Here is an 18640-nt window from a genome sequence, read left to right as displayed (position 1 = left end):
GGTAAGATTATTAGAAGCACTTCTAACGAGAATATTTCGTTGATGGGATCGATATGATTTATTTTAAAATAATTAACAATTCTCAAGATGTAAAACTTTTGTCATGCTCCTTCCATTCACATACTTGGATCACTACGCTATATGTATACGATAAGATATGTATAATATTCACAAGACTCCTCGCCTTTCGTAGATATAATAAAATTCGTACAAAATCGTTTGCATAACAAAAGGAAAGAAGAAAAAGAAAACAGCTCTAGGTACGCTAAGTTTTCAACTGTTCAACGTACTCTTTAATTTCTCATCGACCGACACGACGATGAAAGGCACTGGACGATGATACATCTTATAAAATTAGAGGGATTCTATTATGATCGTTTAGGTTGATCAAAAGACCAAATATATATAATCTAGAAATGTTTCTTTAGTTGCCTTGCGCTTCTTTTTTTTACAATGATTCTTATGAAAGACACACGCATAGAGCCACTCGTTCGTCCATCAGTACACACATTCAACACATTTTTACGAAATGATTGTCTAATTGTATCATGCACGTGGTACATGAGCGTTGATTAATAATCTCTTACATTAGTACGATTTATCTACACATCGTTATATCCTAGTATTGGCTGTCTATTTTTTCATTTCGATCGATTAATCTCATTAGCAGGTCGCACCATCGCATAGAAAATGTATCTTTATAAAGTCACCATGTACGTCGTTTATCATTCGCTGTTAACGTTAAGAAGATAAAATTACGATGACACGATAAGAACGGTATGTTGGCACGCTTTGAAAAGACTGGTCGTACAAAAATACGGTTACAAGGATGTTCTCGAAAAGTATCTCACAATCTCTGACGCGGTGTCGATATTCACACGCGTAAAATTTTGTGCGACAAACAGAAGCTTGATCCAACGGAGATCTCGCCCGTAAGCGTAGTGCTTTGATAATCCTATAAATTTCGCTTGACAGAATTTTAGACGTTAAACGTCTTAAATACAATCCTCCAAAAATAATAAATTACTCCGTTATTCCATTTAGCTTAGCTCTGTAAGGCACCCCGAGGTTCCGTCAATTTTTGTACAAAATACATACTATATCCTATAAACAACGCAGCGTAGTAGAAAACACATTTGAACTCTCTCGTAATACGTATCACTTCGAGTGCGATCGTTTCTCAATCACCGAGAACGTCATCCATCTTTCGAGGACGCGATCCACAATTCTAATTAACAATTAATTTAAGCGATCGTCGACTGGGCGCTTAACAATTACGAAATGCGCACGTTTCTACACAAAGAATAAGAAAAATCGGTCTTTATCAAAAATACAAAGGTTCCATCTCCAAAAGTTGAGATGGATTATTTATTTCTTCGTTCCAACATTCTTATTAAACGATAGTATCAAAAAAGGTTACGATAGAAAATATATATCTATATTTATATATTCATATCGCGATTACGATATTCACTGGATCATCTGTAAGTATCTGTTCTCCTCGAGCAACGAACTCAGAGACGAAGTCATGTCGTTGACCACCATATTGGCACTTGATGGCAATGGCTGTGGCAGCGACATGGGGTGAGTAGAACTAGAGACATTTGTTTCGTGGGTCTGTGCGTTTCCAGACCAGTTTCTGCACTGTTGCACATACTCCAGTGTCCTTCTGTACGAATCTTGTCTCATTCCTTGAGGAGGCTTCATAGGAGATCCTTGTTGAGACTGACTGATGTCTCTGCATTGAATCTCTGGCATAGCAGCACCGGTTTGCTCGTGGTAACATTGATCTCCGCCGTAACCCCATTGGCAGTTACAATTGTACTGTTGATGATTTGGAGGATTGGTTCGAGCACAATTGTGTGTACAAGTATGTTGCTGCTGTTGTATCCTGCAATTGGTCTGCTGAGCAGTGCACAGCTGTGGAGACGTCCTCTTCGGTAAAGCAGAATCGTTCACTGATCTATGGCCACCATTGGGATGAGCGCAATTGGCCATTTGCAGGCAAGGTGTATTTTGCTGTGGTGTTTGCTGTTGACAGCCTTGGAGACTGGTTATGTTGGTGATTGGTTTAGCCTGGTTGTTGATGTTCAGTTGAGAACAGTGTGGCGACATCTGAGCACATTGGTTGGGCACTGTGCTCTGCTGAACAGGGTGAATATTTGACACCTGGCCATTAGGTGTCACCATTGGCCTGGTACATTGATTGGCTACTTGACCACACTGTGGATTAGCATGGCTCATAGTTGTCTGATTAGATATAGCTGGCTGTTGAGTGCAGTGAGGAGACAATTGTGGACAATTGCCAGTTGATCGCATCTGCACGCACTGTTGTTGGTTCATAGAGCTGTGATTCGGTGGAGCACAAACGGGGTTTGTGTGGTGGTTCACTTGGCTGGTTGGATTTCCGGTACAATTCGCGTTCATTTGTGCCTGACAATTGTAACTAGGGTAGTAGCCATGGTGCATGTGGTTTTGGGGACAGTTCCTAGTTAACTGAGCAGAGTTTTGAGGAAGATTTTGTGGAGGATGCTGAGGCGCTAGGGCACCAGCTGCTGGTGAAGTTAGAGGCTGATCGCTGATGTGACTGGGAGCGTAGTGAGATCCTGGTGACATGACTTGACCCGCTGCTGGACTGAGCACTTGCCCGCCGTTCGGTTGAGATGGATAAGAGGGTGGAGGACAGTATTGTGAATTAGACTGAGGAGGTCTAGAGCTAGGACATTGGTTGTAAGGAGATGGAGAGGTATTCTGATAATTCGTGCACGTTGGTTGAGCTGGTTGTGGTGGCGGGTAGCAGGTTTGTTGGTGAGACTGGTTGTAGTTGCAAGTAGGCTGTATTTGACGTTGGTAATGCAAGGGATTTGTGCAAATTGGGGACTGGCAAATTGGTAAGGGACTGCTACGGCAATTCACCTGAGTTCCTCCTGCTTGAACCTGCAGAAAGAAAAAATAGATTAGTAAATACATTGATTCATTAGTCTATAACAAATTGTTTATCGTTATAAGTTGTTTCCCCTAAAATTCAATTGGAAAGTATTTCTGGAATAAAATCGCTACTTGTTTCACGATACATTTGTTACAACACGATCTTCCGATTCATTGAAGCTTAAGCGAACGCTGCTTTATAGAACTACGTATAAGATGCTTTAAGAAAACACTTACTTGATTCAAGTACTGCATCATCTCATCAGGAATGACCAGCTTATTCTCCACCATTTCACCTTCTCCAACCTCATCCAGAATGACTTCCTGATTAGGATGATGTTCTGGAAGTTGAGCAGATCTTGGTCTGGGTGGTACAGGCGGTGAATTTCTTTGGGTCTGGTGACCCCTGGTGGGTTCGGACATGCGACGATCACCGGATGGTTGCGTACAATGGCCGCTTGGACCGTTCCAATCTCCTGGCATACCCTGGATACCCTAAGTTTATCGTTACATTACATTAAATATTCCACGCACATTATTAGTCCAACCAAAATAAACGTAATAAGAAAAGAGATAAAATATTCATCTACCAACCTGAAGAGACATATTTTGCGTCTGAACGACAAGATTGCTCGTCGAGTAAGGTCCTTGAAGATGACTCGGTGGGTTCATTCTACCGGAAGTGGTACTCATTTGACTGCTTCTTCGTGATGTTCCTGGACTGATGGGATCGTAGAAGCTTCCAGGTCCAGTTTGACCCATTCTGACAGCGCTGACCCCGCTAGCCTGGCTGCTTCTTCTACTACCAAAGTCCGTGGACTTCATGCTACCGTAATAGGTGCTCACAGTACTGTTGCTGTCCCTTCGTGGCTCGTTGAGAGGTTGCAGCCTGAGTTGCAGGTCAGAAAGACTCGTTTGGCGGGCGGGACCGCCACCCTCCATCTTCAGGTCAGTGATCCTCCTGTTCAGGTCCCCGATGTTACCCTGAGGACCCATACCACGTGTTCCCCTCATACCGGACACGCTTACTGGCAAGCTCGGCATGCCCTTTGCGTTCAGTCTGCCTTTCAGACGATTCCTCGAAGCAGGAGGAGGAGGTTGTTGTTGCTGCTGCGATTCCATTCCGCCAACCTGTTGGATTAATCAGAAATTGATCATTTTGGATTGAGTAATTTAGATTTGTTATTGCAAACGTAGAATGAAAATGTAGTTATCGTTGTTACTGAAATCGTCTTCTACATATTTCGTATCTCTGTCTATTATGATAATCAAATATTTCCCATTTATGATTTACAATTATACGACCGTCTTATATCGTCAGGAATATTGCTAATCTCAAGGAAGTATACAACTTACCATGGCACGTAGTGCAACTGGCAGATCAGCGATATCCAAGTCATCGGGTTCCTCGTTCCAAGGTTCCTCAGCCAAGGTAACGCCATCACCAGTCAATGCACTGACACCAGCAACTTCGTCATTGCAACCACCAACTAATGGGCTACCTTGTTGCTGCATCATACTAGGTGGACTATTCGCTTCACTTTCAGATTTCACACTCGGACTTGACAAACTAGGTGTCTTCGGATGCAGATCTTCACTTCTGCTAGGGCTATGACCACCTGCACCAGCCTCGTCACTGCCTCCGCCATCTCCACCGCCTCCTTTGTGCTTCTTATTGGCGTAGAATTCTGCACCGTGCACAGTTTTCACGTGTTTTCTCAGAGATGATGGATCGGTGTACCTTTTCGTGCAACCTGGCGCCTTGCAAACGTATGGTTTCTGGAAATCACGGTGTTAAAGATTATAGCATGAGTACAAAGATCATGCTTTTAAATTTTGGAAATACAATTTAGGAAATTTGATTTTGGTGTACATTTAATTTTAGAAATTTTGAACTTACGTCTTAATTGGTATAGTTAGTTAAAATAGTTTAAATTAGAGATTGCTTAATTTTGGAGTACTTAATCTTAACTTCTATAATTAAGTATCCCGCCAATTAAGAGGGGGTTGATTTTATATTTAATAATTACCTCGTTGGAATGAGTCCTGTTTTGGTGTTTCGCACGATCGCTGGCATTACTAAATGCCTTGCTGCAACCAGGATATTCACAAGTATATGGTTTTTCTCCGGTATGGGACCTCAGATGCGTCTTTAAGTTCTCCAGACGCGAATATGCTTTGAAACATCCCTCGAACTGTAATAACACAAATTATAGCATAAATATAAATATTTAACTAGCACGTTGCGAATCTTCGTTCGAAGTTCCATGTACTCACAGTACACTTATGAGGTTTTTCACCGGTGTGCCTTCTCATATGCACCACCAACATGTATTGAGCCTTAAATGGCTTTTCCTCCCTCGAGCACTCCTCCCAACCACAAACGAAGCTCTTCTTGTTCGCATGTATATGGTCATTGTTGATGTGCTTCACAAGATCATCCTGTAAGTGATAAAAATGTAAAGTATTAATTTTAAGAACCAAAATATAGAACTATTAAATTAACTTTTATATTAACGCACTAGGACACACTAACACACTATTATATAACATTAAGTTGTACCTATATATATTGCGTCTCCTCTTTTCGTTTATGTAATAAATATAAAAACAAGACGAATTTATGCTACAAGCTTACAATCACATTGGATTAAAATAACGATAGGAATAAAAGCAAAATTACGTGACAATTTAGAAACTTGTATATATTAAGAAGCTAATTAAATTTTACAATTCAAAAAGCGTTATTAAAATTCTCACCTGAGTAGGAAACTCAAGACCACAGTCCCTCCAGTGACAGTTCGTTTCGATAAAATCTCCAGGTTCATCTCGAAGATCTTCGCTAGGGCTAAGTCCTTGAGGATGAGTAGGTGGTGCTGTGGTCGTGGCAGCGTTCGTCGTCGTCGTCGCAGGCTCCCTTTTTACCTTCGTAGAAGCTCTCCTCGAAGACGTGTCCGCCTCGGCCGTCACCGACCTGGTCGACGATTCTGACGCTTTTCTGCAGGACTCCGTGCTCTGCAAACCGATCGTCAATCTCTCCGATTACCAATCCCTCTGAATTACGTATCTGTAGCGGCACATGGGTCATAGGACGATTCGAATGGAGAGTGACTCATGTTGTTGTTTTGCCTCGGAGTATCAACACCGTTTTGATGTACGAGATTTAAAGGTAAACGAACTCCGGACAAAACAATATCTCTGTTATGTGTGATTACACATTGACGATGGTCAATCGGAATCGTATTCACATTTTCCGGTACTCCCCTACCAATATAAATAGACGAACATGTTCTCTCTAGCACAATCATTGTAGTGAGTCTAGCAAGTTTAGCAAGCGAATAGCATTGAGCGAATGACGATTACGACGTAATATACTAACTCTGTACTTGTACCTAGAGTGATTTTAATATAACTGACTATCACAATTATATCACGCGTTTCTTCATTAACCGAACCAACACGTTTGATACCACCTCATATACGTTTTAAAGAATTGCTACAATTCCTTGTTAACCCAGACTAATTAAATTTCCCTCGATTTTATCCGACGTTAAATACACGTTCCCGGACTTCAACTGGACGTCACATCGACGTTAATGGAAATAACAGATCGCACGAAACGTTCACCGTAATTTCTTACGTCACGCAGCTAAAAAAAGATTAATAACGCGCCGCGTATCGAACTCCAATTTACATCGAGTGTGAAGCGATTATCATTCCAGGTGATTTAAAGTTGGCAGCAAGTACGGAGAATATTGGAGAACGGATAGTTGCTAATTCGATCGCCGCAGGAATTCAGAAGGTTCGATCGGCGATCTTTGACACTAGGCCAGCGATTTTCTGAAACAAACAGCGGCGTTCAGGGTACCACAGAAGGAAGCTCGCCTCGTGACACACGATCTGCACGCGATCTCGCAATTATCGCGTACCGTATAGCCCTGCGCTCAGCCGATCGATCGTTCCTTGCCCTCGTAAACCGATGGTTGCCTGCTTCTGTGTTATGATACAGACGTAGTTCGACATAACTCCGCCCACATTCTCGTTTCTACCTTGCGATAAATTGCAACTGAAATGGAGATGCTAGTTCCAAGGGTTTGAGGATTGAACAACGATTGAATACAGTTGTTTGAGCAGTTTGATCCGCTATGGAGGAATTTTGAAAATTTTTTAGACGTTCGATGATAGCTAACTCGGAACGTTGGAGAAAGATGGTAAGGTAATTTTTAACGATATCGCAGTGCGATTATGTTTTGAGTATAACTGCTGGCGATTAGAATTTAATTTTGGTTAATTGTTGGTTTCAATCTTCTCGGTATTCAGAAACAAAAATATACTATAATCAAATTAATAAATAAATATTTTACAACTATAAGATATAAATAAAGGAATTCTGAATTATGAGAGTTTCATTTATAAAATTCTATGAAAATTTTACCTATAAATGGAGTTTCCAACAATTATAGGAAGCAAAATAGTTTTTGTAATCGAATACGAATTTGTAAATGCTGGAAAAAATTAAACGAATGTTTGACAATATTTCGTAATTTTGCAAATAACGGAAACGTTAGTTTAACATTTCCATCTCTGATAAAATATAAAGCTGAGAGGCAGAAGATCTTTATTTTTTATTCGATTCTAGTAACGGTTATCAAATTCTGGAAGCTTTCACGGCTTAGGTTAATGGAAGAGTAACGAATAGATGAGAGTAGTTTCAAGGCCTGGGAAGATATTAGGCAAACGTTCCCCAAGAAGAAACTTTTAGCACTTCTGGTTGCCGAGAAAGATACAAAAGGTAGATAAAGATTATTAACACTTTCAAGGCGCTTACGACGGTGTAGCGCCATATTGCTTGATCGTGCGTCGAGAAACGCGTGAATGGTTTACTGGAACTTCCTTCAATTAAGTTGTCTGATCGTGAAATTTATCGTACACTACAACATCGTCGAATACCATAAACCGTACGTATTTATAATACTCGTTAAACAGTAGCAGTGGTAGCGAGTATTAAACTAATAATCCTGAATCTATAAAGCTACTATAAAAAGGAAAAAAGTTAGACAAGAAAATTGCAGAAGAAATTAGAAAGTAGGAAGAAAATTTTCAGTTCTAGAATGCTATATATATCTACAAAGATAAAAAGCAACACTAACATAAAATAGAAAATAGAAAATTCTCAGTTTTTACGTGCTATATAGAATTTACAAACTATAGAATGTAAAATTTGAAGTTCAGAAAAATGTTCACAGTGCCTGCAATATGCAAAAATACACAAAATGTCCAAAATTAGAGTATTTGTTACTATACTTGATAGATAAAACAAATTTTTCTTTAAAATTCATTTCTTTAGTTATGTAAATACAAAAATGCAGAAAAATCCGCCGTCTATGTATCAACTGATATTAGCATAGAGACGTTACGACGACCGGAATTAACGTTGCAGGAATCGAGGAATCGATCTACCGAGATCCCCGTACAAGTAAGTAACCTCTCGATTACGACGTGCCTATAAATCCATCGATCACTTCCCTGTGGGAAAGATCGTGCACGAGCACAGCGTACTATGGAACGATGCGAGAAACGCGAGTCGATGCAATCAGGCACGGGAACTTTACAGCGTGCGGACACGCGGCGAGTCGTGTCGCTGGCGGAGAAAATGAAAACGCCGCCGCGGATGTAAATAAATCAGAGCAAACAGGAGAAACAGAAAGCCGGCTAGAAACATAGAAACGAAGAGCTTTAAAGAAACCGCTGGTGAATAGAAACGAGAGGTTTAACAAAGAGAGTAAGGGCTAGGGTATACGGAGAGCGCGTTTAACAACGACGCAAACGTAGAACGTAGGAGTGGAGAAGAAGCTAAAGAGGAGAAGGAAGAAGATAAAAGACGATGGTCAGGTGGACGGGGGTGGAATCTGGCGAAATAATGTGCGCGAGATTGCTTGTAACCCGAGGACCATGCGAGGGTAACCCAATCTTTTTCTCTTTCTCCCCCTTTGCTCCTTGCGTGCCACGAGGATGAAGCTGAGAAGTCTTCTGAAAACCTTGCAGAGACTGTGAACGGCGTGCACGGTACTTGGTTAGTAGGAGGAAAAACATGGAAGGCTGAGGGAACGATTACTTATTGCTTATTCCAGATGAATCGATGACGAGCTATCGAGCATACGTCCATGCCTGACTGCCACTAACAATCGAACAGGCATCTGTAATTCTGCGATATGCAGCGCTGTACTAAGTGATATGTTTGCTAGAATTGTGTATTGCGTGAGACGAGAGCATGACGAAAGATCCACCAGATATTGTTTTTACATATTCATTGAATCGATGTTTCATGTATAAGGCATAGACCGGTACAAGTATAGGTAGGTACTTCGTTATTTCCAGCTCGATATTTCTTTCAAGGTATTCGAGCGATTGAAAGGTTATATTTTATTCGAGAATCAAGTGTATTCGCTTGCTTGAAATTTCTCTTCAGGAATACTATTTTACATTATCAGAAATATTTGTTTTATTGGATATTTAATACCAACAGTTTGTGTAAATAATACAATTTTTAAGCTTGGACGAAATATCTATGTATATGTACCTTTCATGGACCAATTGCGTGGTTTAACGTCGGGTTTTATTTTAAAATGCAAAATGATATTAACATAGATTAAAATCAATGTCATTGGCTAAGAGTCAAGAACTGGTTAATAATGGAAATTATGAAAAGTGTCCACGCTTACCTCAGTTTTTGGCGGCAATCCTCCTCCATGAGGTCCGAGGGTTGCTGAGGCCGTGGAATGAGGTGGTACACCGGGGTATAATTGCGAATGCGGCGATAATCCGTGGGCATGGGGGTGTGGATGAGGTGGTGGTGGAGGTGGTGCAGGGGGTTGTAGGGGGTGAGCATGGGGTAGAAGAGCTGCGGCAGCTGCGCTCCTTAAGAGATGCGCCTGAAGTTGCTGCAGGTGTGGCGCCATACCTGGGTGCATTCCCAAAGCTGGGCTCATTGCTGTAACAGAAAACGATAAGAAAAATTAATAAATAACAGTGAACAATTTTATCGAAAAAAATCGTTGAAAGATAGCAGAGTGACGTTTAAAAACAAGTGTCTAATAGAAAGATGGCACGACCATGTGCAATGCATCACTAGCAGAATACGACTAAATGAACGAAATCTAAGTATAAATTAGTTTCACCCTTGAAATATTTTAACGAACACTTCGCTTTAGAAATTTTATATATTTTTGCATATTCTTACACGCTTATCCCTTAACCACCATTATGGGGTTGTAAAGTACATCAAATACACATACTTCGTTCTCGTGTAACGTAGCTACTGTCTGAGTAATTTTCGATCGAATTGAGTCTCGTAACCGTATCTTATAAATACAAATTAAAATTTGTCATCCAAAGCTTTCTCTGTATCTCGGAATTTTACTAGAAAATTATTCCAGTATAACGCCTTACATGACAGTTGAATTTCCTACAAATGCATAAACATATCTGTTCTAAACTTGCAATTGCCAAATGATACTGGAAGAATGCAGCAACGTGTTATCGCTCATCTAATCGTAATTACTTCAGGCACAATCTGCAAACTTCATTCTAAAGCAAAAACGCGGTTAACGAACGCCGATAGTCGATTGGTGCAACCCACCATCTATCCGGTATTTTATAAATGTCTTTCCTAAGTACGCGTTTATCGAGACGTGTATCGTGTCGTTCCTTTTTCCTCGTGTAGAAGAGAAAGAACGAGAAATAACGCAGCCTACACGATCACCGGTACACACAATCTTATGGTCTCGTAAGAGAGGCTCGTAGCATTGAAATGCAAGCTTGGCCTACGTGCCGGAAGTCCGGCGTGGCGTGCCCCGACTGTCAAGAGAATGGACGCGGTCCGATTTCGATCTCTATCGATTATCCCCGGTGTATCGCCACCCTCGTCCACTGAATTCGCGTTAACTATTTAACCAACGTAGTGACAGCGACGCTGCTCGTTATCGCCTGATGAAATCAGCGACCAATCGTACGAATAATTCGCTGTTACACCGACACTTTTTTCCTGTTTCGTTTGTAACGGTATCGGCTTTCGGCTTTCTACAACCGCCAACTGGATTTCCTCGCAATTAATTATCGAGAAAGCGCGCTCGTTGGATCGGGCATGCTGCCAGGATGTGTAAGTTTGATACGGAAATACATTGTAGATGTACGTTGCAGAGTTCCGATTATATTCCACTCGTTAATTGGGAGTAACGAGTTAAATCATTTGGATTATCGATGGTTTTCGTGTTGTGTAATTTATTTAATTGAGGATGCTTTATCAACCGCACGAGAATCTTTGTCGATTGAAGTAAATAAAATTGGGTTAATTGAAAATCGGTCTCTAGAAGATTCGATTAAAATATCAGCTGGTTAGTTAGATTCAATTGGCTAGATTTTATTGTTCGAATTTTGTTTCGAGATTATTATAAACTAACGCTACGGAGGTATTTATCGGCTGTTGCTTGTTAAAAAACTCTACTCTCTTTGAAATTCTTGAATTCTATGAAATACGTATCGATTTTTAATTACTCCCATATGTCTATATCGAATAAATAAATTTTCACTGCGGTAAACCACATTATTGCAAAGCTACATCATTGCAAAATCAGTCAAACAACGACGTTACGTTGTTCATCCGCGCAGAGATTCAAACGTCCGTCATACTACAATCTTAGTTGTCATCTGGTTTGCCGATACGTACATGGTACGACCGAAATGTCTTTCGATCAGCGATACCGATATTGTCAAATTTTAAGCTTGCTTATATAGCATAATTGGGTTGAGACACGATTTAATCGGTAGCTGGTTGCACGATGAAATATTAGCGATACGCACGGTTGGCAGCGAGTTCGCTCAATAAATTGCCACGGCTAAATTAACCAACGTTCGATATGGCGATGTCGGTGCGTTACGTGACGAGCCTTACAAGATCACGCTTCCTCCTAATCGAAGTCACGATTGACAGGCTCCCTGTCGCTGCTCTATAAATTAAACCTCACGATCATTTATGTATGATCGACGTATACCAAACAGGAGCTACTTTCGATGTTTGAACGATGGATCGTGACCAATTTTCACAAAACAAATTCGCTCTTTCGAACCTACATTAGATGCAATGTAGCTGCGGCTAAAAATATCTTCCGCTTGTAAATAGTTGCTAATAATCTTTATACTTTATTACGTACATCACTTACGTACGAATAGTCTTATTTACTACGATAGTCTTTTCAACTCGGTGTTTGAGCAGCGAATCGTAATCGTTTTCTGAGAAATGAATCTGTTCCTTCGATTCCACGTAGATATAATCTAACGTTGATAAAAATGCTTTTTACTAGCAAATTTCTGAATACTTGGTTAATTAATCGTATAATTCCGCGATATTCATCTCGATTTATTACAACAGTTAATTCCACTTGATTTTTCAATAACGAATCGTGACGTTTTTTTCACAGATGATCCTGCGTGGTTTTTTAATTATGAATAATTAGAATTAGTAAATTCGTAAATATTTGATCAATGATTGTCACGTCTTCATGCTATTCGCGTGAATAATCTCGTTTATTAGGACGTTACTCACCGATTTTGTTACAATATCAGGCTAGCAAGCTTATGTAAGCGTACAGAAACCGCTTGAAATTGTCTCGAATCTATTGCAACACGGTTAGAATCACCTTTTAAGTCTTTCTGCACAGAATCACGTCACCGATTAGCAGTCAATCGTCGATGTCACGGAGCACCATCGACGGTGCCATCGCGGACGCGCGCCAAAGCGCTTAGGCGACCGGTCACGCCCATGCGTGTCTACGATTCTAGGCGGTGTGCTTCATAAAAGCGAGCACGTTGCCTTAACACGGACGCCTAACGATTTTACGATGACTCGTTTTAAAATAACGACGAATATTCGCCATGTTTTTTAATCGACGACGTTAATCGAATAAGATTTTTCGAGATAGTTTCCAGAAACGCTGATCGGTGGCCATTTCTCGTGAAACGAAGCAGTTTACCGACAAAACTCGAGTTTGGTGTATCATTTAGTAATTACGCGACGTTTCCGAAGCTTGTAATGACCGGCGAAGACGGGCAGAAACGGGATTTAAAATATTTCTCTGCATCCTAAATTAATCACTGGTTCCTGCCATAAAGTACGTGGAGTTGGTAACGCAAACAGCTGCGTCAATTGATTATTATCTTTCCAAGAATTTCTTCTCATCTTTCTGACTTTTTTTTATCGGAAGATTAACATTACGTTAACAACATGATTATCAGAACGGAAGAAAAGAAACAAAAAGGAGAACGGAAGGGGTTGTTATTACGTTACCTACGTCATTGATTATATTTAATCTTTTAATCAATTCCAATAACTCACGAATTTGATCGCTTTCCATGTGATCTTTAACCTATGTAGGTTATAGAGATTCATGGAATAATTGTTTCTTTATTCCCAAGTTCTCTTCTTCGCCCTATCTTATTCTCAATGTTCTACGAGTAATTAATATCAGTTTTTTCAATTGTGAAAAAATTCTCCCTTGTGAATTATTCATATCGATGACTAGCACAATGATATGAAATTCAAGATCGGCTTGCTGGAAACAGATACATTTATCATTTAGTTAATTACCAACTTATTGAAATATAATGTTATATACACGCAACATCAAGCGTGAGAAAGTTAATTATAAGATAGATGAGGATTAGGTGATCCGTAGGAAGAGATACATTTATTATGTTTCCAGGAATTTTTAATACCAATCTGCAGAAAATATAAACGAGTAATGACTGTAGATTTTTTCTATGTTTCAATCAATAAGCAAAATTGCAAGATTGCAAAAGACAAGAGGAAAATCACTTGCCATATTGCAAGCAGAGTTTATGTCTCATTCTTAGGGCGAAGAAGCACGTAAGAATAGTTACGTTTTACGCGTGAGACTGTAAAATGTTTGTCGGGTTGTATTTCTCTCGGTGCATTGATCGTTCGTCGTGATTCCAATGAACATAAAACCGAAGGGACGCACGAGGCGCACGCCTACGATGCTTTATTTAAGAACACTATAATTTCGTGGAATCGACTGTACATCGTCGTGGTAACCGGTTGTCTAGTCGTATACCGAACGATAATCGCTTAATCACCGGCGATATCCTCTGTGCGCGACGCCGACCATCACCTATGAAAAATTTCATAAAACACTCTGTCTCTTAGATGAAAACTAGCGCTGGAAAATCTCGAATTTACGGTCGGTTGCATTGTGATTCAGGTATTGCTACTTTAGACACAAGCAGGTAGCGATTTATTAATCGTTTACACTTTTATTCCAATCTTTTAATTTTTGTTATAGCTTTTTCGTCTTTTTATCGGAATCCGATTCTCATTTTAGACCAGCATCTCAGAACCTGATGTTCAAATGAAAGAAATTTAATGTTTTTTGGTGAACGTTGATATGAAACCATACGCTGTACTTTTTACGATTGAAGAATTGTTATTCGACATATTATTCCAAGAATCTATGATTGTATTTATCTTCTCATTCTACTGATTCTTTTCAAACTTGGTAAAATAAAAAAGTATTAAACAAATTTCGTAAGCTCTCGTGTCACAATATTACATATACAGGGTGGTTGGTAACTGGTGGTACAAGCGGAAAGGGGGTGATTCTACGCGAAAAAAGAAGTCGAAAATACAGAATAAAAATTTTCTTTTTAATTTTTCCATCGAGACAACTATCTACAGTGAGATCCGTTATAACGAGCGAAAATTCAAAGTCGATTTTCTCGAAAACAAAGCCTCAAACGAAAAATTTTTATTCTATATTTTCGACTTCTTTTTTCGCGTAGAATCACCCCCTTTTCGCTTGTACCACCACTTACCAACCACTCTGTATATATTATACTATAAAAGAAAGAACTACTGGCAGCCTAGAATCATTACACGTACAATTCTATGAATGGCAATTAGTTCTTCGTAAATTCAGTCCAAAAAATACATACACTTTAAAATACCAAATACAATACACATATTTTTATCTAAAAAAAGCCGCCACCTTTTGGACATCGTAATCAGTATCACGAAACATATTACGAACTCCCTTTTACAATTCCCAAATGGACACCGCGAGACCTATAATGACTTAAACACGGCTCTCCCGACTCATCGAGACCGCGAAAAAATTCCGAGTAAACGATAATGCTTCGAATTCCCTGTTTTATTCCTTCTACTCGTCGACTATTCTACACACACATATATATATACGCGCGTTATTTCTGCCCGCAGAAATATACGTTTACAAAAGAACGTCCCTAAGGAAAAAGGGAAGAATCTCTGATCGGTAGCGTACGATGGCGACATTAACGAGCGGGCAGCATCCCGCGGAGCATCGTACAACGCCAGGCTGACAAACGACCAGCGATCGCGCGTCACTTGAATTTTAATCCGTTAATTACTTCATTTAATCGCAAATTACCGGCTGCTCTTAACTCGCGAGCAAGGAGGTCCGGGGTCCGATTTGTGGGACGCGCCGCGGTTGCAACCGGCCTTATAATGGCTTCATGCGCACCGCCACTTTAATTCGATGCCCCTTTATCCCCCTTGCCGCCTCCCTTCCGCACGCCCTTAAACGTCAGGACCTGATCCTTACGAGGACGAGGCCTTCCACGTTAACGCTACCACCAATGACTTTATTCGTTTCGTATAGGTCCGGTAATTATGGTAATTCGGGACGGCCAGAGACCCGGTTTTCCTGAGAAACCGACGATCCAATGTTTTACGACGAATGCTGAATCGCTTCCACGCGATCAGCAAATGATATACGCCCGTATTATGCTGCCTCTGTAATATTCAGCCGATTCCGTGAGAATCGTTACTCGATTAAAGTAAGGGTATAGATTGGAGTTAGATTCATGATCTGTTTCGAGATTGGATCAACTGTTGGGAATTCTGAAATTGAATCTTGAGAAATGTTCTTTGCAGGCTTTTTCGTGGTTTATTAATAAGGTGTAATTTCGAAACGTTTCGAGAAAAGTAAATAATCTCAGATTCAATCGATGGATAAATTCAGATTAATTTATATTGCCCAACGCATTTATCTTTTGCCGAAGAAAGTATATGTCGTTAAAAGATATTTCAAGCAAACGTTGTTAGATGCCGTGCAACCATCTCGACGATTTGATTTAGAAATAGGCTTTCGTCTCTAGGATTTGAACGATTAGTCTACCGTTTTATTCAATTAAATCAATCAAAAATAAATCGATATATGAATCATTTCCAAAGAAAACTTTCTTTTCGCCCTGTACGAATGCGATATTTGTCCGAAGGAATAATTACAAACCAACGTTTATACGATCGCCAGAAAAACTTGTTCACCGAAATATTTTACTCTGACGTTACTTTAAACAGGCATAATCGCCGATCGCGGTGAAAAATAGCCAAATTCTGCGATATGACTCCATCACAACGATCGCGCGATAAATCATCTAAATCTTTCTGTAATTATCTCGAAAGAGCATTTCTCACCGAAAAGTCTTTTACTCTGACGTAAATTAAACACCCTTGATCACCGGTCAAGCGGTTTAAAATCGGCAAATACTCAAATAAAGGAACCAAGTGGAGCGTGTGTAAAAGTGTGACTCGTTTACGACGGTCGATTGCTTGGTTCCGTCCCGTGGCGTGGGCAATAACTCGGAAAATACGGCTGTCACGCGGTAGTCGCGCATTAACGACCGCGCTGCCCGGCTACACGTGTAATTACATGCGTATAATTCACGTGTCGTGTATAGCCTCGCGAAAACGTTTATGGCCGCGTCGAGGCCCGATCGGTGGACGATGAAGCGGCGCGAGCGCGTCGGCAATTACGAGCGATCAATCAACGTGGACCAACAGTGGAAATACATCGGATAAACACTCGGTGACTTACGTTTTCGGGTTCGTGTCCGGCGCGGGTGATCTCTTAATTGCGACTTTCCCCGCCTCTCGCGAATCAGCCGCTTATTTATCCCGCCATGTAAATCGGTCGTAACAGTTATCCCCTCCTCTTTCGCAACATCCATCCAGGAGAAGAGAATAATTAGGCACAGGTGTTTCACGCGAGTCCACGACGCGCCAAAATTTACAACCGAGAGATGAATAATCGGCCTGTACCTGCCCGGCCAATTATTCAAAAATTATTCAAAAATTGCCGCGCAATTTGAGTCGCTCATATCGAACGTCTTTAGAGTTTGTATATGTATAAATATGCATACAGGGTGTCCCCGCAGCATCGGGCAACCGCTTCGGCGATGGATTCTGCGCATGGTAACAATAAAAAAAATTCGCGCTAAAAGATTAGCGTGCCCTGTTAGACCTTGTTTTCGAGTTATAACGAATTTTACGTCGGAACATTTCTATCGAAAGATAGAAGAAATTAAACTAATTGAGCCAAATAGACCTCGATATTCGACGTTGAACCTCGTATTCTAATCCTGCCAAATTCTGTCTAATCCACACACCCAGTCAATGATAAAACGACTTCGGTATTGTGGTCGTATACACGCAGGACATTTTGAATAGATCTCGTAAAAGTATGCAGATTGAATTTGTTAAAGAAGAAATTCGCTACAACTCGAAGATAAGCGTATGTTTATACCAGCTATTTGATATTGTTTCCACGTGCCGATATAGTTGCCCGATGCCGAGGGACACCCTGTATAGCGAATACTTGTAAGAGTGTTTGAAAGGGGAGCGATTCTCTTACTGGAGCGAAGACAACGTGTAATTAATTACGCGGTAAATCTTGCTTGGGGAATAATTCAATAAGTTTGACATGTATGGTAATAATGATACTAGATAAATGATCGCTTACCAGCGGAAAGATGACCGTAGCTGCCGCTCGCGCTGCTGCTCCGAGATCCGTTCACGATGGAGGCCAAGCTGTTCGGACTGAATCGGATCATGCTGTCGATGTCGAAACGATCCGAGTACGGGGAACTGCTCAACGCCCGCTTCCGGCTCGCTCTGATCGCGGACGCCCTTGGACTTCCTAACCTCGACGAAGCTGACACTGAAAATGCCATGTTTTTCATGTTGGTTGTCTGCTTTTCAGGTCGAGAATTAAGCGTAATCTTTAACTGATCTGGACTGTGTGTCTTTTATACCGAGACTTACATTTAATCTTTAACCAGCATTTTTTAGTATAGATGATTTAAAATAGTTTGGATTACATTTTAGTATCGTGATCATTCTGTAAAGGATATACATTATGATCGAAGTTGATCAACTGCGCTTTCTCCCAAAAATATGTAAGTCACGCGTTGACGGTCCAAGCGAAGTTTCAGCTTCGAATTACTCCGAAAAGAATCTTTACATTTAGAGGAAGAGATTTCATACATTCGACTGCAGGAATGGTCAGATAAAACAATTTCTACAGATATTCCAAAAGAGTAACATATATCTGCTTACGTAGTATGAAACAATACATTTGTCTATAGAAAGTCGATTCAAATCTGACGACAAATGCGATTAAACGGCACGAAGTGCAACGTGCAAGTTAATACGAGAAATTCTTTATTTTATGGGACACCTATGGCCAACGCCAAAGCCAGCGATATTCCACGCGAAAATCGTGGCAAGATATCAACGTTCGTCGCCTGACCGAGCATTAAAGTCTCCGAGTCTCGACGTTGTTCTCTAGAACGTCTCGCTTTTCTGACAACGTAAATATCT

At 40.5% G+C, this 18640-nt stretch overlaps 1 protein-coding gene across 2 annotated transcripts in view; it reads right to left on the bottom strand.

Annotated features, from left to right (window-relative positions):
* Positions 1-34: 34 nt before the first annotated feature.
* Positions 35-18640, bottom strand: part of ci (transcriptional activator cubitus interruptus) — a 145834-nt gene continuing 127228 nt past the window's right edge. For both annotated transcript variants that reach the window (XM_033344478.2, XM_076620452.1), the window contains exons 4-12: positions 17781-17978; positions 9651-9919; positions 5689-5943; positions 5206-5370; positions 4959-5123; positions 4285-4707; positions 3523-4059; positions 3166-3423; positions 35-2937 (exon numbers count right to left, since the gene is read on the bottom strand). In XM_033344478.2, coding sequence (XP_033200369.1) covers positions 1471-2937; positions 3166-3423; positions 3523-4059; positions 4285-4707; positions 4959-5123; positions 5206-5370; positions 5689-5943; positions 9651-9919; positions 17781-17978 — 3737 coding nt within the window. In that variant the 3' untranslated portion in view covers positions 35-1470. The remainder of the gene's footprint in view (positions 2938-3165; positions 3424-3522; positions 4060-4284; positions 4708-4958; positions 5124-5205; positions 5371-5688; positions 5944-9650; positions 9920-17780; positions 17979-18640) is intronic.

The sequence above is a fragment of the Bombus vancouverensis genome, chromosome 8, assembly GCF_051014615.1.
Source record: "Bombus vancouverensis nearcticus chromosome 8, iyBomVanc1_principal, whole genome shotgun sequence".
Taxonomy (NCBI): domain Eukaryota; kingdom Metazoa; phylum Arthropoda; class Insecta; order Hymenoptera; family Apidae; genus Bombus; species Bombus vancouverensis.
The sequence above is the reverse complement of the archived record's forward strand: the minus strand, read 5'-3'. Positions and strand labels throughout refer to the sequence as shown.